The sequence below is a fragment of the Euprymna scolopes genome, chromosome 3 (assembly GCF_053919585.1).
Source record: "Euprymna scolopes isolate OS-2025 chromosome 3, ASM5391958v1, whole genome shotgun sequence".
Lineage (NCBI taxonomy): Eukaryota > Metazoa > Mollusca > Cephalopoda > Sepiida > Sepiolidae > Euprymna > Euprymna scolopes.
Genome location: NC_136484.1, coordinates 75944725 through 75969574, shown reverse-complemented (window position 1 = coordinate 75969574; position 24850 = coordinate 75944725). Strand labels below are relative to the sequence as shown.

Sequence of the window (24850 nt, the reverse complement as noted above, 5' to 3'; positions counted from 1 at the left end):
ACCCCACCCTATATGTAACACGATGTAACTTTATTGTAAATTAATGTTATCAGTATAACTTCTGTACCACTTAAAAGAAGGGCAAAATAAACCAGTAATAATTTAAAAAAAAAAGAAGATTTTTTCATCGAACGAAAATAATGAAATTGCGAGACGAAAATCGTGTTTACATAATTGGTGCTTTAAAATAACATTCCTATTTAGTAGACATTCCGTGAAAACATACCCGTGTTTAATAAATCTAGCAAAAATCAACTAATCGTCAGATTTTCGATACTTATCCATTTTAGAATGAAATTACATATAAAATGCAGTTTCCGTAAAATATATGAGGGGAAATATTTTTTAGCACGTGCCCCCCCCCCGCCATATTTATTTTTTTCGAAATTCGAACAAAATATACTTAAATCTATCAAAATGTCTATTTATTATGAAACTCTTATGTTTCATAATAAATAGAAATTTTGAATTTTCAAATAAATAAAAAAATATTTATTTTTTAAAAGTTTAAATACAAAAATTTACCTTGAAGTTGCAATTAAAAAAATGATATAAATTTAATATTATTGTTTTTTTTTAATAGCGTTTTTTCGAATTCATCTATACTATAATCAGTTGAATTGCCAAGAAAAAGAAACTTAGTAAACATTAATTAATTTTTAAAAGATTAAAACGATTAAAATTCCATTATTTCAAAATGTTACAACATAGATTTTGAATTAATTGTGTTTAAATTTTTAAAAAAATATTAAGTTTTTACATAAACATGGCTCTTTCAGCTATTTTATCGCCAGATTAAAACAGATTTGAAAATATTGCACAAATATTAAACATTTTGTAGCCCCCCCTCATATTTTGTTCGTCTCTTTTTACTGAACAACAAAATATGGAAGCCCGTAGGTAAATAAAAGAACATTCGGTAAAACCGTATTTCATATTTAATATACAAATGTTTATAATACTATTAATCATTAAACTGTGTAAATCTTAAAACATAACAAAATTATAGCAAATATTAATTATTAATTGCAGTTTGAAGAAGATAAACAAAGGTTTTAAAAAAGCATTAAGTCGCTTCTGCTTTTCCATACTTCGTATAGTTAACACAAGTCTGACGTCACGGGAACATGCGCTCTCGCTCTGTTCACATTGTTTTGGGGATAGTACAGCAAAACAGAATAAAATGCTAGTAAGACCCTATGTTTGTAAAGAGATAAACAAAAGCAAAACATAGTGATCAGGCTTATTTTGTTTCTTAAAAAATTTAAAAAAGAACAGCATTTTATCATCTTTTATACATAGTAAGAAATGCATACAAATAATTAATATAGAAAATGAATGAAAACGAACAAAAAGAAAAATATTAAGGGAAATAACTCCCGATGATTAAAATTGAGTTATCTCTCTTATTGAGTTAATAAAATTGTCACCACTCTAGTTTCCGCACTTCGTTCTGTTCAAAGCAACGCAAGGTAGACATTTTTATTTTAAGCTAAAGCACTCGATCCAGGTTAACAGTAAGGGCCATACGAAGCCAATCCCAGTTGCTTTTTTTTGTGAAATCAATCCAAACATAGGGCTGAAGCACGTCAGGAATCTCACAACTTTTGCGGACGATAGGAATGACCACTTTGTCTTTTGCTTTGTTTTTGACCATCGATAAAACACAAACATCACGGAATAATATCATCCACTTGTTGCGACTGTTATTTGGCGTCAAGATTATCAGAAGTTTACGACTTTTATTGATTGCTTTACACATGCTATCTATTATTCCTTCGCCCGGTTTGAAATCACGACTTGGAAAGCAACCTTAAAAAAAAATAAAAAAATAAAAAAATCATTAAGTAACAGCCAACAATCAGAGCGATGAGTTAAACAAACCTATGACTCAGAAAGTCACTAATTTGAGAAATGTTTTTATGTAAGATCAGTTTTACCTAAAAAAAAGAAAACTACAGATATTTATGTACGTACCTGTCACGGCAGGGCTATGTCATATTCCACAAATCACCATGAACTAAGGTATTTTTCGTTATAAAGAAAATTTTTCATGTAAAATAAAGGCTGATCTTGGAAGTTTGAATTATTGTGGAGTTATCTGCTATTGTTTTTTCCAAGACAGCGATTAGAGTTTTTACTCATAAAATTTGATTTTCTTAAAAAGAAAAAAACAAAAACAAAACAAAAACAAACAAACAAAAAAACAAACAAACAAACTTGATCAATTTACGTAATTTTTGGAATATGGTATCTCCATTCCATGACGAATATGTACATAATAAAGACTTTTTTGTATTTTTTGTTCTTTAATTAAGGTGATTTCTGGACCAACGTTTTAAATATATAGAAGAATTGTTATTTATAATTTTTCTTCAATTTCATTATCGCTATCAAAACGTAAAATAACCAGGAGAATCATATCGTTATTCAGACATGCTCAAATTTGAAATAACAGTTTTGTTATTCAGACATGCTCAAGTTTGAAATAACAGTTTTGTTATTCAGACATGCTCAAGTTTGAAATAACAATTTTGTCGGTTATTCATGCTAATGTTAGTAGAAAATTTTCTATCAAGTCTAAAGTTTGAAAAAAAAAAAACCCAAACAATTTTGTCTGGCATGCACACAAAAGTTTGAAAAAAGCTTTTTCGTCAAATTCATAGACAGGATAGATGAATTATTGAATCCATTTTTAGATGCATCCAACCAAAATCTACAAGAGGTTTTATGTGTCAATATGTCTTTCAATTCATCTGAGTTTGTCCATCAGTCGCTATTCAGTGTGGAAAAACAATTTTATTAATGAATACACAGATAAGATGGATGCATATTAAGATTTAATGTTTTTAGATTGGGCACCGCCAAAATTGGGGGGGGGGGATAAGTAAGTTATTTTTGACGGACCGTCTTTTTAAAAATCTACCAAAAATCAGGTAATTATCCGATCAATACGAAATTTTCAGCGATTATTAAGAGAAGAATGAACTTTATAACAGTGTACTTATTTTTCATAAACGATATTTATATATATATATATTTTTTTGCTTACAAAACCTCCCTTATTTTGAGGGGGTAAAAATATGCTTAAAATAATCATCTGAAACTGAACACAACATATTGTGTTGTTGTAAGGGACAGAATTATAGATTAAAAAAAAAAAAAAAATTGTTTGCATACCTTATTTTAACGTCTGAATATCAGAACTTCGATTGTGTTTAATTATCCCGCTTTTCAGTTTTGAAGTGTGAAATTCGATGAATATGTTAAGTAAAATAATTAAAGTTACGCAAAACAAAAAAATTTTTTTTTAATATTTATACGAAAAAAGCCATTTTAAAATCTTTGATAAATAAATTAACAATTTTTTTTAGCGAGCCGAATAATGCATGACCCTTATTAAACAGGGCATGCTTTGAATAATCGATACAAAAAAAAAAAAAAATTCGATAAATATTGTGCCCTTTGTGTTAAAAATAGCATCATTTTTTTCGATCCCGTTTGAAAACGTTTGCCGCCTTTCGACTACGGTGGACCAAACGCGCTGAAATAATTTTTTTTTATTCTGCTTTAAATTGCCTCCCCCCATTTTGGGGAGCCTGGCCCCCACACACATACCCATTAAAAACCAAACTCATACAAATGGTCACCCATCTGGTACTGGCCAGCCTCAGCGTTAATAATACATTGAAATTTTCGTCACTGAAAAATAAGTTTTTTTTGGCCTGTTTGGTCTTCCATAGTTTGCTTTTTATTGAATACAAACGTAAACATTGTTGATCTAGACTCTAGATCGACGTGAAGTAACTGGTTGCCTATATGAATAAGTGGAATTATTTGAAATCCAGGTACTTATATTATAATATTTTTGCATATTCTCATAGAAAATCATCCTAAATCTTAGTTAAACAACAAATAAATAAATTAATCATTTCAAAAACCTTTTTTTTTTTTTTTTAAATATTTATGTACGTTTTTTGTGCAAGACAAAAAATGTCAATTGTTAACTTTTTGGGAAAATTTAATTAAAAATAGTAGAAAAAGTTTTACATTATTCTGTTTTCTATATGATAAAATTCAGGGTTTTATTTTGCTGGAAAAAAAAAGTTACTCAGAAATAATGGATTTTAATAAATGTAATTTCGTTTTAAAAAACAACAACAACTTGATTTTTCGAGCATTTTTGGCGGTGCCTATTTTAGATGCATTATATCTACAAAATGTTCTCTTTGCCAATCTGTATTCGTTTGGTCATCATTTACTATTTAGTTTGAAATAACATTTTCATCAAAAGATAAGATGAACGCATTTTAAGATTGAATATGTTTTTAGATGCATTGATCTTTAGAAAAAGCTCTGTCTGTCAATCTGTCTCATGATCCGTCTTAACGTTTTTATTTCTTTTTGATATAGACAGTAAACACTAACCTTTAAAATTGATTGCATCGTCATATTCTTCAAGTTGTGGCAACAACATGAAATTCACCCATTCCTTGTCCTCTTCTGAATGCAAAACAAAGAAATCGTATTCAAAACTTTCTCTGCTTTTCAACCCCTGAATCTCTGTTGATCCATTTTTATCTGATTCTTGATAATTTCTTTCTTGAAACCTCTTTTTAAATTTGACTCTCATGTGGTGATGCACATTAATCCCCATCTGCAGTACATTGCTTATAATGTCTTCACATCCTCTTACATCCCATTTGATCATGTTTTCAGTTAAATCAGACAGCATTTGTGGAAAGTCATAATACATCATTTCGAGAGCCTTTCTTATCCAAATATCGCATTTCTTTTTCTTTGCTTCTTTTAGCATATAGCGGAATTCACTGAGCAAATTTCTGTTCTTGCTCTCAGCATAAAAGCACATAAAACTTTTACAAAGATTCGTAAAGTTCATGGGATGTGTTTTATTCCACTTGTTCAATTCTAATACCGTTTTAATAGACTCAATAGATTTCCTATATTCACTTATATATGGATAATACTTTCCAAGTAAAGCATAGATCCTAGCATCATTATTTATGTCCCTTGTGGTCAGCGTCTCATGGAGAATTTCCAGAGCTTCATAGATGAAATTTTTTTCCTGGCATTTAAACCAGATACCTGGCTTAGCTCTCTCAAAGCATATTTCAGCCATCTGTAACATACAGAATTGTGTACATTTCGATTGAAGACAAATTTCTGCATCCCTATAAGCACACCTCAAATAGTTATCAATTATTTTCTCATGATAATTTTTTCTCATGAGTTCTTTGCTATAATAATAAAATGCATCCCTTCGGCTTGAATAGGCAAACCAGTTGATATATTTATCTGGAAGCAACTCGATGGATTTATCGTAGATCTTTATTGCTTCCAGATATTGCTTATAAAATACGTTAATTCTTCCATATCTTGCCAAAACTGTTTTGTTATTTGGGCAAAGCTGTCTCGCCATGTCCACTAGAGAGTTCAGATCTTGTATCTTCTTTTTAACATTCTCTGACAACTGATCTTTCTTCATAAAATTTTTCCGTGATGTATACATCTGAGCAAAATAGATGCATGACTTGGCAAGATATAATTTTAGAGATTCTTCTAGATTTTCAACTGATTTAAGGCTATCAATCACATATGAATGATCTTCAAAGGCTTTTATGCAGTTTTCAGATCGGATATCAATGTTGTCACCTTCTCTATTTCTCCAGGTATCCATTCTGCTGCGAGCAACGGCGAGTTTATGTTTCCATGTCGAAATTTCTTCCTTGGAACAATTTAACTCTTCCAGCTTTTTAATTCCTATCTCAAATCTTTCAACTGCCTTTTGTTTTGCTTTGATCTTTTTCTCATGCGCTGTCTCAGGAATTGTGTTCAGCACTTTGTAGGCTTCAACAATCAAAGTGTTAGCCTTTATTACTTGTTCCGTGTGGTTATCTTCCATACTAAGGGTTCTCCAGCTATCCTTTAAAAAAGTTTTTGGTGTTTTGTTATGGTCATCTGACAAGTCATAGGTTAGAGCATATGCCTGGCCCAAAATGCTTCTCGCTTGACATAATGGATCATCTTTGTTGGATTCAAGCTTTTTTGTATATGTTACAGCATCCTTCTCACGACCCATTTTTTTGTAGACGTAAATTAGGTCAGCAAGAGCATTTAATTCATCTGGACAATCTACAATTAACTCCTCCAACATTAAACGAGCTCTTGTTCGGCCTAAGTCTATGTGGAATAAAAGAAAAGCAATTAGATTGCGAGTTGCAGGTTTTATATAGATGGGATCAACTTCAAGATTGTGTGTCAAATTCTTCATATAAATGTCCAAATAATGACCTCTGAGTTTCTTTTCAATATTTAAGCCAATATCAAACAATCCTGGTTTGAAAGTCTTTTTTGATGCCATCATACTGAAATTAGAGAAAAATTAAAAGTTAGGAATTTTATTTTGGGTATTTAATAAACAATTGATTTAGCTAGTAGCTATCTTGGACAAAATTTTAACAAGATTAGTTTTTGAGAGTTTAATAAACTTGGATTAACTCTTAACCATTTCAGTTACAGTCTAAGGAATATTACCTTTTGGGTGTTTAATAAACAATTCCATTAACTATCAGTTATCTAGGACACAATCTTAATAAAATTAGCCTTTGGCTGTTTAATAATATTAGGTATACCTAAAAAAATAGTTATTTCCCTTGGAATGAAGAAGGGAGAATTGGATTAGAGGTAAACCGCCATGCTAGTTTGGGAGGTAAACAAACTTTAAACATAAAAGACTTTAATCATCATGCATCCAGAAGGTTTATATGCCTTAAAATCCATCAATTAACAAAATGCCTCAATGACGGTTGACATACTATATAACTCACCAACTAACAAAATATTTTTAAAAAGGTTTATATGCATCAATGTCTTCCAACTAATAAAATGCCTCAATGATGCTTGACATGCTATAAAACAGACAGAACTAACAAAATGCTTGAACAATAGTTGATATGTTGTAAAACCCACAAACTAACACAATGTCTCAACTATGGTTAATATTATACCGGCCTTCCTTGAACAGAGGAATTTACACCGATTAGCACTATAAATAGTGCTAGTAATTCCAACCCCGGTGAGAGAGATGCGACTGCACTTTAACTGCTAGTTGAGTGCCTAGCAGATATACACGCTTTCCTATCTTTGTACATTATTGTTAATACACTTGTTCCTTAACCAAACCTCGACTTGATTGTTCTTATTTTCACTGTTGTTCCACGACACAACATGCAATAAAACCCACCATCTAACAAAATTCTTCAAAGATGATTGATAGGCTGTAAACCCCACCATCTAACAAACCCAGATCCCCAAAATATTCATAAGGCTCCAAAATCAAATTAATCAATAATATACTAATGACCTTATTATTTTGGTATGGCCCATAGACTGCAGAAGTACCGTTTTTTTTCTTTTATAAATATTCACTATTAATTAGTAACACCCTTTCTTTTTCATTTGCTTTTGCTTACATGTTCACAAAGATGACTCAATGAAATTGTTTAAATGTTATCTTTCAATTCTATAGAGGAGTTACAGCATAACTTCAGATTATCTGAGAGAAAGATAATCAGAAGGGACATTTTCTGCATTGTGACCGTCTTCCCATTTGTGAAGATGCAACTAAATTCCAACAACAAAATTTGAACATTATCAAATAATGCAATAAAAAATTGTGTATAGGTGATAAAAATGGTTTTATGTGTTTATCATATATTATTAGATGAGGAACCATTTTGACTGAAAATCTATTTAGTGTACAATATTTAGTATACAATGTTTAGTATACAATGCATGTAATTTGAAAAAGTTGAATGCATGCTTAAAAAAACATGGTGACTAGTAAGAACAATATGGAATATATTGAATAAAAAGGTCTTGATATCATTGCACTTAGGTTAATAAATGAAAAATTAATGAAAAAAGAAATTTGTAAAATGTGTGGAAATTATCTTCCCCCATCTTTCTTTCCTTTTTCTTTCCTTCTTTTTGCTGCTCTGTTCTTCCTTCCTTTCTTCTTAACCCCTTTCCTACCCCCTTCCCTAGCTTCCCCCTTTTTTTTATGTCACCTGACTCCCTTATGCCCGTTGATTGGATGCAACGTTTTCGCGCTAAATTGAGGCACGTGTGTGATATTTTGAGTTAAAATAGTCAGTTGTGAACAAGGCTTCGAGGGGACCAGAACGGTCGAACTGTAGGTCTCGGATAAAAAGGGACGCCTGGAATTTACTAAGGCGTTGTACAACTCTGTCTTGACGAGACATTAAATTCGTTGAAAGGAAGCACCAAGTTTTCTAAGACACTTGAAAACTAATTCTATTATCGAGAAAAGATAATAGATGTTTTGAACAGAATATTCGCCGCAGGGAAGTTTTCGAAGATACCAGAAAACACCAGAATATACAGCCTCAAGAAATTTCGACCTTGCTGAAAGGACTACGAAAAACGAATTTCCAGGAAAAAGAAAGAAAAAGGGAACTTTTAAACAACACAAACTCAAAAAAATAAAACCCACAAGAAAACGAACTTTCTAAATGTTCCTTTCGTAAAAAGGGCGCCCAGAAGCTTCCAGTAAGTGATCCCCTCCTTTTCCCCCCTTCTTCCTCCTTCTCTATCTCTCTTTCCTTCTATTTCCCTTCACTCTCTCTCCCCCGTTTTGGTTACTACTACAAGACAAGACTCTTGTAAGCCAGATGGACATTTTTGGCAGCCCATAGAGGTCATTACTTTTTCTTTAGATATCTTTGTTAATAAATTCTATTTCTCCTATTTTTTCTCTTTTTGTTTGTAATTTTTTTTCCTTCAGTTTCAGAGTTAGTAGTAACGATTAATTGTTTAAGAAGAATTAACTTCCACGGGACAAAGTGGATAATAAAATATCTTCACTCTGCCAAAAATTGGTACTCATAGAGTTAATAACTCTGCCAGTTTAGTAAGCTACTCTCTGCTAAACTGGTCTCGGCTTATTGATGACCGGCTGCTGTCCATCGCGTAGATAGTACCTCCCTCCCTCCTTCCTTCTTCTTTGTTTCTGCGTCGGCCATTTTGGCTTCTTGTTCCTTTTTTTTACAGGCATTTTTGGCGCCAAGAAGCGTTGTTGTGGCGCGCGCGCCAAAAGGGTAGTGGTTTAGCATTTAGCCGTTGATAGGTTAGAAGGGGCGGGGTTTAGTATTCTAAAATGACTACCTCTCCCACTACCTCAATGTTATTTGAAAAAAGAAAGATTATTAGAGATAAAATCTTAACTGTATTTGAATTTTTAGACTCATTAGATGAAATAAATGAAGTAGGTTATACGTTATATAAAAAGCAGATAGATGATTACATTGCTTCAGTGGATTTATTAGACGAGCAAATTATTAATGCCTATTTAATTGAGGGAACAGAAGATGAGTAGATTAAGGCATTTAATAGGGATTGCGCTCTCCATCGAGTGAAGGTGTTGGAAAAATTGTCTAGACTCAAGCCTTCGGTAGAAGTAAGGGATAGTGCAAATCACAAAGTCTCTCTTATTAAGGAAAAACGTCTGGGGATGACGCCCAAAATTGAATGTCCCAAGTTTAGTGAAAAGGATTTAGAAAACGATATATTAGCCTTCCTTAATTTTCAGCGGGAATTCGAAAATAGCGTAGTGGACTTAGAAAATGACGCCCTGAGGTTAGTTGTGTTGAAAAACCATTTGTCTGGCTACGCCTTTCAACTGGTGCGGCATCTCTCTATATCTGAGGAAAACTATCGCATAGCCACCGACATTCTCGCGTCGGAATTTCTAGATAAGGACAACATTGTGGATTCTGTTTTTTCCCATATATTGGGTATAGAGAAGTTAAGCAACAATTTAGTAGCAAAGAAGTTCTTGAATTCTGTTAAGGCTCAGGTTCACGAATTAAATAGTTCCTTCAGTTTAAATTTCTTGGAGATGAACTCTCCCGGAAACAAGTTGTTAAGTCATATTGTTTTTAGTAAGCTGCCCACTTTTTTTAGGTCTGAGTTGATACATAAAATAGGAAATAATTACCCTACCCTGGAAGACATACTAGACCACAGTTCGGAAATATTTCGAACGATTGAGTTTTGTAAAAATAAGGAAACATATCCTCGGAAGGTGGCTAGTATACCTAAGAAAACATTTTCCCCTAGGTTCATGGGCTCTCCAGATGCTAAAAAACCTTCCACACTGGAAAATTTTCATATCCAGTCTACTAAGATTGGATTTAAGTGTAATTTTTGCCGAACCAATAACCATAACGGTTATTCCTGCAAGTTTTTTCCTTCTCATGCTGCCCGGTTGAGGAGGTGTAAGGAGATTGGCTTATGTAGCAAGTGCTCGAGCCCTTCTCATGCAGAAGAGTCATGTATTTGCAAGGGTAAGGAGTATGGAATGTGCTGGCTATGTAATAAGAAGGGTCACTGTAGAGTGCTGTGTCCTTCTGTTGGGGGTGAATCTACTGCTTCTAATGCTTGTTGGCACTTGAATAGCTCTTCGTTACTGCCTGTTGTTGAGGTTGCCGTCGACAATGGATCTGGTGAAAGTGTATCTTTCAACTGCCTTATCGACACAGGTAGTGAGCGATCCTATTTGTCTGGAAAAATGTTGGATGCCTTTTCTGATATTAATACTCCCATGAGAGATCGTAAGTTTCTGATTAAGACCTTTTTGGGAAAAGAAGTTAAACACTTGAAGGAAGTTAATCTTCAAGTGAGGTTTCCAAATTCATGCCATTCTGTGTTGTTCTTGGTGGATGATGATATGGACCTTTCGTTTCGTGTTCACGGATTGAATTCTGTGGTAGAAGACCTTAAGAAACATCAGGTCAAATTGGCTGCTAATTTCTCGGAGTTGAGAGATGACACTTTGCCTGTATATGGCTTACTGGGTGTGGACGTGCTTAGGTTTTTGGGACCTATGAATTTAAAGGAGTTTAGAGAGGGCCTTGTGTGGGAATTTCCCCAAGGAATGGTTTTGTTTGGTGATCTGGCGGATTTTGGGTCTCCTCCTCCCAAAGACCTGGAAAGGGGGTTGGAATTGAATTATGCTCAAGTCGTCAAGGAACACTGTGTGCGACCTCACTCATGTATATTTTGCGTTGAACCCCAAGTCTGTGTATACTGATCCGTTCAGTTGTTTTGAGGAGTCTTCTGTTGAGAGGACTGTGGAAAAAATGTTTAGTTTGGAAACCATAGGTATTGTTGAGGAGGAATTCAGTGATTTCGATAAGAATATGATTGAGTCCTTTCGCTCCTCCATTCGCTTCATAGATAACTCTTACTATGTCAGTTTGCCTTGGAATGAAGAAAAATTAAAATCGGTGCCTGCTAATCATCAGGTGTCTTTGTCAGTTTTGAATCGCGTATCGAAGAAGCTAACGGAACAGGGGTTGTACGAGGATTATTGTCAGGTCTTCTTAAATCAAGAAAAGGAAGGAATAATTGAAAGGATTGTGGTTACTCCTTCCGATTTTAACAAATATGTATGGATTCCTCATCGACCGGTGATAAAACAGGATTTACAGTGCACGACCAAGATTAGACCGGTCTTCAATTGTTCTTTGAGAACCGGTGGGAAACCTTCTTTAAATGACTGCGCTTATTCTGGTGTCAATATGTGCACTGACATGCTGGATTTGCTTTTGCGGTTTCGGATGAACCAGTATGTTCTACTGGCCGATATTCGGAAGGCCTTTTTAATGATTCGTTTGAATGACGAATGTGACAAAAATAGATTCTGCTTCTTTTTAAGATTGGGTGATGAGTTAATCTGCTTTAGATACAACACTCTTATATTTGGCTTTGTATCCAGTCCTTTCATACTGAGCTACATGGTTCGATATCATGTGGAGAAATACCCTCCTGGTCCTTGCAGGGAGATGCTTTTGGGCCACTTCTATGTGGACAATCTGGTGAAAACTCATAATTCTGCTGAAGTTCTGATGCAGCTGTACTTGGAAGCTGTTTCTGTCATGGGGGAAGGTGGATTTTCCTTGAGGAATTGCTGTAGCAACAATGAAGTGCTTGCTAAGCGAATGTTGCAGGATAACAGTCTCTCCTCCCACGGTTCTGACACTGAGAAGGTATTGGGCTATTTGTATAACCCCTCTTCTGACAAAATGCGAGTAAGTTCTTGCATTGAAGGAAGATCAGTATCCTCTAAGAGGGATATTTTGTCTGTAAATTCCTCTGTATTTGACCCCCTTGGCTTAATGCTCCCTGTTACTATTAAAGGTAGGATCCTTCTTAGTAAATTGTGGAAGTTGAAGGTATCCTGGGACCAGCCGGTCCCACCCGACATTATGGTTGACTGGGAGAAGTTGTATAAGGATCTGGTACGTATTGGGGAGCTTGAATTCGACCGTTACTCCGTGGCTTCCGATTCTTCAGCCACGTTGATAGTGTTTTGTGATGCCTCGAACCTGGCCTATGGAATCGCGGTATATTTACATCAGCATGGAGAAGCCAGACTGATATTCGCTAAAGCCAGGGTTGTTCCCTCTGTTAAGAGAACCTTACCCACCTTGGAGCTGTTAGCGGTATATTTATGCATGAAGCACATTTCTGTTCTGGTGAAAATACTCCCTTTGGAAGTGCTCAGTTCTGTGATTATCGCTGTAGATGCACAGGTAGTACTGTCCTGGGTTTTATCTGACAATGTCCATACGAAATGTCAATTCACTCGTAACCGGTTAAAAGATGTAAAAGCGATGGTAAAAAATCTTAGTGATAAAGGTTTGACAGTGAAGTTTAAGTATGTGAAGACTGATGACAATCCTGCTGACTTTGTCACGAGGGGTATGTCCCTGAACAAATTTAAAATGATTTTTACTCGTTGGTTATTCGGGCCTGAATGGTTGAGAGGAGATAACTTGATCTGGCCTAGTTATGACCTGAATTGTCTTAATCCGGCTAGCCAGATGTTGATCAGTACAGTTACTGGTTGTGAACCTGTCTTTCAGGGCAGTTATATAATTGAAGTAGAGAGATTTTCTTCGCTGAAGAAGCTCATTGGAGTTTTGATTGCTGTATTCCGATTTATATCAAAAATGAGAGGTATTGTTCTCGACTCTAGTATTAAGGCGAGATTGTACTTGCTCAGAATGACACAAGGACTGTTCCTTTCTAAGGAAAAGGATTATTTGTCTAAGTCTGATGGCGGTGAAGCCCCCCCTTTGGTTTCTAAATTTAATTTATTTTTGGATGATGAAGGATTGATTCGCTCACGAGGTAGAATTGGTAAATCTACTTATTTTTCTGATGCAGTCCTTCATCCTATTCTGCTTCCTAAGTCTTTTCATGTTACAAGTTTGATAATCATGGATTGTCATTTGAAGTGTAAGCATCTGGGAATTGCTGCTACGCTTAGCAAAATCAGAATGTTGGGATTTTGGATACCCAAAGCTAGACAAGCTATTAAAACGGTGATATCTTGTTGTGTCGTTTGCAAAAAATATAACACTCTTTCCTTTAGATATCCCAAGGTTACAAATTTGCCTAAGCATCGGGTTAATTTAGTTAAGCCGTTCTTGCACACCGGGATCGATTTTACTGGCCATTTGTGGGTGCATGAAGGTGATGAAACTAAAAAGATGTATATTTTAATCTTCACCTGTTTTAGTGTGCGAGCTATACACTTGGAACTGTTGCCTGATATGACCACTCAGTCTGTGGTTTTGGCATTTTTGAGATTTTTCAATTTTTATGGGGTCCCTTCTCACATTTATTCGGATAATGCAAAGTCCTTTGTGGCGGGTTGTGACCTTGTTAAACAGGTTTATTTGTCTGACGAATTTAGAGGGACAGTTGATGCCCATCTTATCAAACACCAAACGATACCTTTATATTCTGCTTGGTACGGTGCTGTGTGGGAAAGATTAATTCGAGTTGTTAAAAGTTGTCTTTTCAAGGTTATAGGACGTAGGAAGTTAAGTTATTTTCAACCTTTGACCGTTCTGTCAGATGTGCAAGGATCTGTTAACGATCGGCCCTTGACCTATCGTTGCTCTGATGACTCTGGCTTGGAGGTGATTACTCCTAATGCCTTTGTGCATCCCTTCCATAAAAACTCTGTGTTTTTGTCCTTAGAAGAAGATTGTTTCCTGAATAACCCCCCTAGTAAAGAAGATCTTATTGAGAGTCTGGGATGTAGAGATGAATTCTTGAATCGTTTTAAAACGCTATGGTATGAACAATATCTCTTGGGTCTGAGGGAGTTGTCGCAGGATCTTTACCAATCTGATTTTGAAAATATGATTAAGCTGGGTGATGTCGTTTTGATAAAAAAACCCTATGAAGTCTCGTCCTTACTGGTCCTTGGGAAGGGTGGTTAATCTAACTTCTGGATCGGATAGCTTAGTTCGGTCAGCTTTAATCAGAAGGAGTGATGGCAGCACTCAGGAACATTCCTTAAGGAACTTGTGTCCTTTAGAACTTTCCATAACCCACTCTCACCAAGCTTCTAACGATGGAGAGGGCAATTCTCTGAGCTCGGGGACTAGTCAGGACAGGGAAAACTTTCAGTCTAGGCCTGTAAGGTCTGTTAAATCTTTAAATGAAAGAAATCCAGAATACGTTTGGTATTAGATTGTTGTTTGAGGATTTTTTCTTTTTGTCTTTTTTCTTTTTAGGGAGAGTGTGGAAATTATCTTCCACCATCTTTCTTTCCTTTTTCTTTCCTTCTTTTTGCTGCTCTGTTCTTCCTTCCTTTCTTCTTAACCCCTTTCCTACCCCCTTCCCTAGCTTCCCCCTTTTTTTTATGTCACCTGACTCCCTTATGCCCGTTGATTGGATGCAACGTTTTCGCGCTAAATTGAGGCACGTGTGTGATATTTTGAGTTAAAATAGTCAGTTGTGAACAAGGCTTCGAGGGGACCAGAACGGTCGAACTGTAGGTCTCGGATAAAAAGGGACGCCTGGAATTTACTAAGGCGTTGTACAACTCTGTCTTGACGAGACATTAAATTCGTTGAAAGGAAGCACCAAGTTTTCTAAGACACTTGAAAACTAATTCTATTATCGAGAAAAGATAATAGATGTTTTGAACAGAATATTCGCCGCAGGGAAGTTTTCGAAGATACCAGAAAACACCAGAATATACAGCCTCAAGAAATTTCGACCTTGCTGAAAGGACTACGAAAAACGAATTTCCAGGAAAAAGAAAGAAAAAGGGAACTTTTAAACAACACAAACTCAAAAAAATAAAACCCACAAGAAAACGAACTTTCTAAATGTTCCTTTCGTAAAAAGGGCGCCCAGAAGCTTCCAGTAAGTGATCCCCTCCCTTTTCCCCCCTTCTTCCTCCTTCTCTATCTCTCTTTCCTTCTATTTCCCTTCACTCTCTCTCCCCCGTTTTGGTTACTACTACAAGACAAGACTCTTGTAAGCCAGATGGACATTTTTGGCAGCCCATAGAGGTTATTACTTTTTCTTTAGATATCTTTGTTAATAAATTCTATTTCTCCTATTTTTTCTCTTTTTGTTTGTAATTTTTTTTCCTTCAGTTTCAGAGTTAGTAGTAACGATTAATTGTTTAAGAAGAATTAACTTCCACGGGACAAAGTGGATAATAAAATATCTTCAAATGAAGCGAAATCACTGTTATGCTCACAAAAAAAAAGAAGATAAGTTGACAGGGGAGATAATTAAGTTCTGTTGCTTACGTCACGTAATGAACATGATTCAAAATGTTGGACAAATTTTATTCTTCATCTAAACTTTATTGAAGATTGTTTTTCATTAATAATTATTTTCCTACCTCATCGTTTCCCATAATTTTTGGATATGTTACTGTTTGCGACATGACAATTATGTAGGTACGATTTGTTTTACTTGAAATTCAATATTTTTTCGTTATTATAATATAGAAGCACCATATTATTATTTTATTCTTTCTTTTTATGTGTACATCATAAAATTCCTAAGTTTAATATCGGTAGCCATATATGCCAAAATTTATGTAAAAAAAAAAAACAACAACAAAAAAACTTGCTTGGAATTGCATGAGGCACAGTTACACCCATCTGTTTGCATGTTGTGTGCTCTTAAACAATGGCTAAAAGACTGAATGTAGTAATGGAGAACTATTGCTTGTTGCCTTGTGAACTGCAGTGCTTTTTTTGGACTGTGTGTGCTGTGCTTATAACTGTTTGTAGTGACCAACTAAATCAGATTGCTTGTCATATAAACAATATAATCTATTTGTCTGGAATTTATTCTAGGGACAATTTGATTTTGTCACCGATCACTCACATAAACCTGTTAGTGTGTAAGAGACGTGGCTGAAATGTGACACTTTTGCACACAAATCCATGGGACCATATTTTTATCTTTTCGAATATGAAGACAGAAAACATGTTAGAACGTTCTAGAAAGTTGATTGATCTCCAGACAGCTTTTCACAGGTTGAATAGCCGCTGCTCGAAATTATCACCATGTAGACTTCATCTACCTACATCAAAAAAGGGGGCACAAGTTAAAGTGTAAACTGTAAATGGACAAAATACATGATCCCTTACAAATGAAGCTTACACAAACAACAATGAATAAGTATTTTATACTCACCTTTTCCCCCTAGGATTTTGCATTCGTAGGGTTTTATTCATAAAATTACGTGGACATTAATAACTTCTTCAGTCTTGGAGGATTTCTTCACTAAAATACCTTTACAATTATTTAGCATTCTTTTTTCACTTGAATGGTGTTTCTCAACTCTCATCTTATTAAAATAAACATCTCACCGCATTATTAATGGGTCTCAATCTTTTTAATTTCATGCACATGGGGAGATAGCACATATTCAAGGACTGTGACTTGCATATATAGCACGCATAAAAAATTATCCTTTTCTAGTGAAATAAAAATTATTATTTTAAATGTTTGTAATTATTCCTAAGTCGTTGCTATTTGCTGATGTTTTTTTCTTTTGTTAGGGAAAGGAGTTTCGACCTCTGCTCTCATCTTTATCATGAATTTAGAGACGAGTCGATTCTTCTTCTTTCTACACGTCTACCATATTCTTAGTATAAAGTGTAGAATTTAGAGTTGTATTTTGCTAAAAATGTCTGCTGAGAAAATGAAGATGGAAACTGAAAACTTTGTGTTAAATTTAGATTTTGTTTAGCAAGTTAACAAAATATGAGAAACTTAACCGTATATTGAATCAAGATGTCTTTCAAAATGCCTTTACAAAGGAAATAAATCTTAAAAAACATTTTACTATTTAAAACAAAGGGTTTTATTTGAAAATAGCTTTGGTGCTTCTTTTTATTTCACTTGAAATGCGTCGGCTTAAATTTGGTTTTAAAAAAATCTTGGTACTTCTTTACAATAGCGTGAAAAACAATTTTTGTTCATTTATATTAATTTCAACAGGACATGTAAGTACATAATAATGTTTTCGCCCGAAATGCGTTGGTTTAAAACATCACCAATCTCCACAAGCACAATGAAAAATATAAATGTTTATATTTATGCACACACTCTTATTACTTTGAGCAAGTTAATTGTTCAATTTGGCTTTTTGTTTGCGAAAATTTGACTACAATTATCAATTTGGAATTTTACTGAAAGATTTGGCTTCAAATATATTTTATGGTTTGGCAACCCTGAGGAGGACACGCTATTGTGAAGCACCCAATGTTTTTTTAATTAGAAATGTGCACCTAATAAGTTGTGAATAAATCTACTTTTCTTTTCAAATATGCACTTTTAACTTATGGTTTCATTTGTTAGTAGATAAAATCGAATAATACACAAGCCATTTTTTCAAGTTAAAAGTAAATTTGGCAAATTAAAAAGAAATGTTTATAATAAACAAACAAACGAAAAGTGTTTAAAATACATTTTATTTAAAATCTTTTATTTTTTATTAAAAAAAGGTATATATTTGCATCCTCACGAGGTAAGTTTTACAATTTGAAAGAAAGGTTTCTATTTAATAGGAGTTTTATTTACATTTTTTTAAAATTAAAAATATGTATATAACTATTATATGCACATTTTGTCATACTTTAATGAAATGAGCTTGTAAAATAAGTTTTTTTTTAATTACGCATATTCTTAATTTTGCGTTGAATTTGTTAGGAAATGGAGACAGATAAAACGCAAAACTTATTTTAAAATTAAAACTAAGAAATAAAAAATCCTTCTATACTGAGGCGATTTTATTTTTTGTTCAAATCCAGACTACTCCTTTTTGGAGAGATACATTAAAATCGGATTTTAATATGCATTTCCACTTTCTTGATATAATTTTTTCGGTGCTTATTTGGGATTTGGTCTTTATCTAAGAGAGATAACTAGCATTTACTAAAGAAATAATTTTATTTTATTGCAGATAATTTAGAGCCGATTTAAGACACAGAAAGGTGTGCTGTTTCTTATTTTATCTTTCCAAGTTACAGACATACACATTAAAATTTATTCATGCACAGGTGTTTCTAAAAATTAATTTGTGCGGGCATTACTACATTCATCCACACCAAATCTCTTGGGGTCAAAAAGCAAGACTTTTGAAAAAATAGTAGAAAACACTCTCCTTGCCAAAAATATGAATTTTTGACCAAATTGATAAAAAAACTTATTTCTCTCAGTTTCTGGAGCCTCTTAAAAAAATATAAAAAAATCAAAAAAAACTTCTTTTGGCAGACAGAGTGAGAGGACGTGGATAGCATGTACGCAGAACGAATACAATAGCACACACAACAGGCTGTATCACGCACCAAGGAACATTGCTTGACTGTCTTTCTCTTATCTCGCCCGCAACATGTCATCTATTTCTTTTCCTCTCACACTCCCAACACATTACTTTCTCCCAACCTTCATTTTTGTACAAACTGCCACATTTGCACACAAAAAGTAATTTCTTTCCTTTTAACATAAAAAAAAAAGTTTATTTTACATTATTAGTGTATTTCTTTTTCATTTATTGTTTGGCGGACTTATTCAAATCCCCAACAAATGATCAGTAGAACAAGGAAACAGATTTCTTCTTTTTATATGAAGACATTTCATTATTTTCCAGAAATCTAATATATACTGACAAATTTCATTTTGTCAAGACGCTGAAAAGGAAGATTAAAAAAAAAAATTATAAAATTAATCTTTCGAACAGCCAACAGCGCATAAGTTGTTTTTCAATTAGCCAAAGAAACTGTTTACCTATTTCAAAAAATAAACTTCGTTTTTTTTTTTTTTTACATAGACATCACCAGATTATCAAGGCCAAGAGGCCACTCAAGGATAAGGGTTAAAGAGTGTACAGTAGAAATTGGACAATATAGTAATCATTAGTAATGAAAATTTGGTAAATTTGATAACTTATATGGAACGGCTCATCAAGAACTTATTTACGTTAGACTTGAAGACAACCATATTGTAGTCAGCCGGAAAGCAGGAAAACGGAAGACAATTCCACAGGCGTGCAGTTCTAAGAAAGAAGCTTTGTTCATGGAATCTACGTTTAGGTTTAGGCACAGATAAAGAGTGGGGGGAATTATTGATAGTGTTTACAGCTAGACGAGTGTTTCTTGTGAAAGTTTGGCGAGGGGGTACCATAGATTGAAGCTCAGTCGAACACTTTCCATGAAAATAACGATACATCAGAGACAAACTCGCAACATCTCTTCTGTGAGATAGAGGTTGCAAGGAAGAGAAAAGGACATCTCCTACGAGGCTACAAAGTCTATTGTGAACTCTATCAAGGCAGGCCAAGTCCTTTCTAGCAGCTCCTGCCCAGATGTGGCAACAGTATTCCATCCTTGGACGTACCTGGCTCTTATATAGATAGAGAATAGCATCAGCAGTGAGATATCTACCGGATCGATAGAAAGATCCCACCATTTTTCCAGCGGCCTTGGCAACAGATTTGATTTTTATGATGAATGTGTTTTTCTGTATATTAAAGAACATAAAAAATAAATAAAATTTCTAAATTTCATGTTTTAATATGAAAATACTTAATTAAAATAAAATATTTTGTAATTAGAAAAAAGGTAAATTTTTACTTGATTTCCACCTTAACATTAACATGTGTTCCTCAGTCTCGAAGGATTCCTTCAGTCACTTAAAAACTATCAGTCATGCCTTTACAATTAAGTAATATTCTTTTCCCACTCACAAGGATGTTCTCAAATCTTTGCCTAATAAATGATACCCATTTCACCATATCATTAATAGACCTCAATCTTTTTAATTTCCTCCATGTGGAGAGACAAAACACATTCAAGAAGAACTCTGACTTGCACCTCTAGCAGCAAAAAAATGAGTTTCTTCTGGTTAATAGAATTGTTATTTTAAATGTTTGTAATTATTCCAGAGTCGTACCTGTTTGCTGACATATTTTTTGTTTTCTTTTTTGCTTGTTAGAGAAAGGTGTTTCATCCTACGCTCTCGACTTTGTCATGAGTTTAGAGACCGGTCGATCCATCTTTCCTCTACATATTATATATTATAGTTTTAATTTTTAAATTAATAAACAATTTCAATGGAACGAAATGACTGAAATTGGTCGATTTATTATCGCTTTTGAATCAGATTGAAACTTTACAAGGGATAAGTTTAAAGGCAACACTTTTTCTAAATATAACTTTGTAATTTTGAAAATGGCATTTTATTCAAACACTGTACAAAATAAAACAACCTTACTTATCATAAACTTGTGAGATAGTTTTGTTGATGTCTGAGAAAAAGAATCATTTAGTTAATTTGTATTTAGGCCAAGAAAGATTTTCCTTCTCTGATTGAGAACAAAACAGATACTACACTTTGAATCTGCTGTAAATATATGTATAAAAAAAATCCATTTAATACAACTTACATATAAGGGCATCAAAAGTGTGGAAAAAATGGTCTAAAGTAACAGCAAGGTCTAAATGTCTATCATACAGTCATCCCGGTCACCACAATACCAGATTTACATCGGGGGAGGGGGGGGCTATCCTACTGAAGACAAATTTAAGTGAAACTGTCACTGTAAAAATAAGAAAAAATAAGAAAAAAATGCCACAAGGGAAAATTATAAATAAAATCTCATAAGTTTATCAAAATCTTAGATACAATGTAATACTATCGACACCAAAAAAAAAAAAAAAAAATGCGTTTAGAAGTAAAAAAAAAAAAAAAAAAAAAAAAAAGAGAAAAAACTATGACAAAAGGAAGAAATGAGTTGATCAGCAAAACAAAGGTTATTGAAAGTGAAGTTAGTTGAAAGACAATGGGGAGGAAGTTGTTCACCAAGGTGCACAAAGGCAATATAAATAGGATTGTTAATCATGGTGTGGCAGAAGTCTGGGACAAAAGATCAGACATACAGGTCAATATATTTAGAGTTAGTTTACAGACAGTTTGTATAGCGATAGTGAATTTTACGACAGTTTACAAGAGTGAGGGACAGTATACGAACAGTCTTGAGTTTGCGACAGTTGAGAACAGTTTCCAGTATGGATTAGTTGAAGACAGGTTGTAGCTTGGACCAGATCGGGAGAGCTTTAGGAGACCGAGATAAGGATCAACTGACTGACAAACATAGCCTCGACAGGAGACTAAGATGCGAACATAAGTTTTCAGTGTGTTAATGGTGTCACACAAAACTAGATTGCAAATGATATTTATGGAAAGTGTTGGAGCTAGTGTCTTCTGTATCTTCTCTTACATTGTTTATTTTTATAATTATGAACCCCTTTCTGTTCTCCTCGATAGTTGCCAATGTGAGAAACGATGACATGGCCAGAACCAGAAGACAAAGGAGAAGGAAACCACAGCACACAGTGTTGGAGTAGGCGATTATGTAATGTGCATCCAGGAGATAAGCGCCCGCGTGTTTGTGTGTTGTGTGGGTGCGTAAGAGGGACGGACGAAAAGGAAAGACTTACCTCGAGACCGGTTCGGCGTCACCGACCGAAAATAGATAAGGAAAGATCAAGATGGCGGCCGCCGTCTTTTGTAAAGGATGATATCTCGCAAAGTCACACGAATTCTCGCAATATGCAAATTTAGCCGGCCTACAACGACCATAAAAGTGGGTGATGAAAAAGACGTTGGGAGAGCGACGATTGAGTTGGTCGGGGAATCATGTTGCTGTTGCTTCTCGTGCCGTGTGAGGATATCTTACCGTTGTTGGGGCCGGTCTGAGTAACCGTTTGCGTCCATCTAGGCACCTCGCTAGTTGGATTCCGTGCAGAACCGGTGTTTACTGGTTATTGAATTGCTGCAACATTTATAACATCTTTTCCTGAACTTACCATGTTAAAGAGAGAGTCGGGCGCCATCTTGAATTTTTCCTTATACATCTACAGAGGGCACAGTCATTTTTTTTTAAAGGACTTTCCTTACACATTTTTCTACAAGCTATTTCGGCAATTTGGCCTCTAGGACTATGACCGAGTCGAAATTAGACTTAAAGCTCATACCCGAGTTTGACGGGTCCATGTCCATTGTCGACTGGGTTGAAAGGGTCGAGCTGACGTGCGACCTTTGTGAGGTAAAAAGGATACACACTGTGATTCCTCTGAGATTGGCTGGGGGTGCCTTGAGTGTATATCAGCAACTTAGTGCTGCCGAAAAGGGAGATGTCACCGCAATTAAAGCTGCGCTGTACAAGGCATTCGCCATAGATCCTTGTACGGCCTATGAAAAATTTGCTTCCCGAAAACTTCTACCGGAGGAAAGCGTGGACGTTTTCTTCGCGGAGTTAAAGAAACTCGCAGTCCTGTTCGGTGGAGGGGTGTCGGAGCGGACGCTCGCGTACGCGTTTGTGGCGGGCCTTCCCACTTGGGTGAAGCAGCTACTGAGAGCCTCAACCAGCGTTTCAACAATGACCATGGAACACTTGATGGAACGTGCTAGAGCCATCATCAAAGATGAGGAGGACCTGGGAGAACCAGTTGTGATAGCGACACAGACAGGCCAGATTGGCGCTCGGGAGATTCCAAATCAGAACCCTGCAAGCAATGGGAAATGTTTTCGCTGCGGCCGACGCGGACATTTTGCAAGGAATTGCACAAACAGGGGGCGTGTGCGCTGTTTTAATTGTGGCGGTTTGGGGCATCTAGCCCAAAACTGTGCGGGAAACGTATCAGGGGAGAAGACGTCAGCGCCGCCCTGCTCCCCGAGCAAAATTTGAACAAGGCGCAACCAGTGATGACTGTCTACGTAAACAGGATACCCTGCTCAGCACTTCTCAACTCAGGCTGTTCGCATACTATAGTGAGCGCCAGGCTGTGTCCAAGTTGGACTAAGAGAAAGATCAAAGTCACCACGATAGGAGGCGAGACCCAGACATGCTGTGGAGCTGGAACTGTCGAGATCTACACGGACACTGGTGCAGCCACTAAGATCAATGTGCTCGTGACCCAAGGAAATCTCCTGGGGTTTGACCTGTTGCTCGGATACGATGCCATCAAGGCGCTGGGGGGAGTCGCAATTCATCGGGATGGAAAGGTGCGATTCTTGGAGGCCCCAGTGTGTGCAGCGCTCCACATCGATCGGCCGGATTTTACAGTGGACTACGACTCTCGCAAGAGGGCCTGGATTGCATCTTGGAAGTGAACCGAGGGAATGGCACCGACTAAACTCAAGAATGGGGTTGCAGAGTACCCTATACCCAGTGAGGCCCGAGCAGAATACGAAAGGGAACTAAAGGCGTGGATCCAAGATGGCTGGTTAATCCCCTACCCTGAGGACAAGCTTGGGCTTCCCAAGGGTCTAATACTCTTGATGGCAGTAGTCCAGCATAACAAGTCAAAAGTACGGCCCGTGCTGGACTATAGGGAGCTTAACAAGCATATTGAAGCCAACATTGCCGCTGCTGACGTATGCGGCAGCAAGTTGAGGGAATGGCGTCAGAAAGGCACTAATGTCTCGATATTGGATTTGCGAAAAGCCTATTTACAGGTGCGAGTTGATGAGACGTTGTGGCCGTTCCAGACAGTTTGGTTCCAGGGGCAGAGGTACTGCCTTACACACCTCGGCTTTGGCCTAAATGTGGCACCACAGATCATGAAGACTATTGTCAACACAGTATTGTCCCAAGAAAAGCCCATGAGGGACTCAACGTCAGCTTACATTGATGACGTATACGTCAATGAAGATGTACAGTCTGCGTCGTGTGTCAAAGAAAAGTTGGCTCAGTTTGGTCTGAAATGCAAGAATCCCGAACGTTTAAGGGAAGGAGCACATGTATTGGGATTGGATGTTTATGAAGAAGATGGCACCCTACAATGGAGGCGTGGCAGAGAAATTCCAAGCATCCCCAACATCGTTACAAGGCGGACCGTTTTTTCTTGGTGTGGAAAACTTGTTGGTCACTTACCGGTCTGTGGTTGGCTCCGCGCAACTGTTGGTGTAATTAAACGCAGAGCAAATTTAACAACCACGAGTTGGGATGACATATCCCATGATGTCCTACTAACTCTGATGATTAAAGAGACACTGGAGAGAGTGAACAAGAAGGACCCTGCCTGTGGGCGGTGGTGTGTTAACGGAGACAACGTAGGTGTGTGGGTTGATGCCAGTTCTTTGGCGTTGGGAGTATCGTTGGAGCAAGGAGGAAACATGTTCGAGGATGCATGTTGGCTAGGGTTAACAAAAGTTGGTGCAAAGTAGGTCTTGAAGACGAGCCTCGTTCTGAAATTCAGAAAATTAGGTAAAACCTGGTGAAGTTAATGAAAAGTAACCCTTTTTAATGAAGAGGGATATAAACAATATTTTTAAAATTTTAATTTTACTTCGACACAAAATGTAAACATATATAAACAATATATCTTTAGAAAATAATTTCTCAACTTTAAATAAAAATTGATTGTAACCGTAAAGAAAATTTTTTGTATATAATTATTGAAAA

At 35.8% G+C, this 24850-nt stretch overlaps 2 protein-coding genes across 3 annotated transcripts in view; one reads left to right on the top strand and one right to left on the bottom strand.

Moving 5' to 3' along the window:
* Window positions 1-1236: 1236 nt before the first annotated feature.
* Window positions 1237-24850, bottom strand: part of LOC145256310 (uncharacterized) — a 65326-nt gene continuing 41712 nt past the window's right edge. The window contains exons 1-3 of one of the 2 annotated variants that reach the window (XM_080115049.1): window positions 20828-20922; window positions 4429-6386; window positions 1237-1812 (exon numbers count right to left, since the gene is read on the bottom strand). In XM_080115049.1, coding sequence (XP_079971175.1) covers window positions 1493-1812; window positions 4429-6385 — 2277 coding nt within the window. In that variant the 5' untranslated portion in view covers window position 6386; window positions 20828-20922 and the 3' untranslated portion in view covers window positions 1237-1492. Of the gene's footprint in view, window positions 1813-4428; window positions 6387-20827; window positions 20923-24850 lie in introns of those variants that run through there. The other variant, XM_080115041.1, reaches the window with a different exon arrangement.
* On the top strand, window positions 11184-14342 carry LOC145261188 (uncharacterized). Its single transcript, XM_080119511.1, has 2 exons — window positions 11184-13170; window positions 13276-14342. Exons 1-2 carry the CDS (start codon window positions 11184-11186, stop codon window positions 14340-14342), a joined length of 3054 nt encoding a protein of 1017 aa, XP_079975637.1.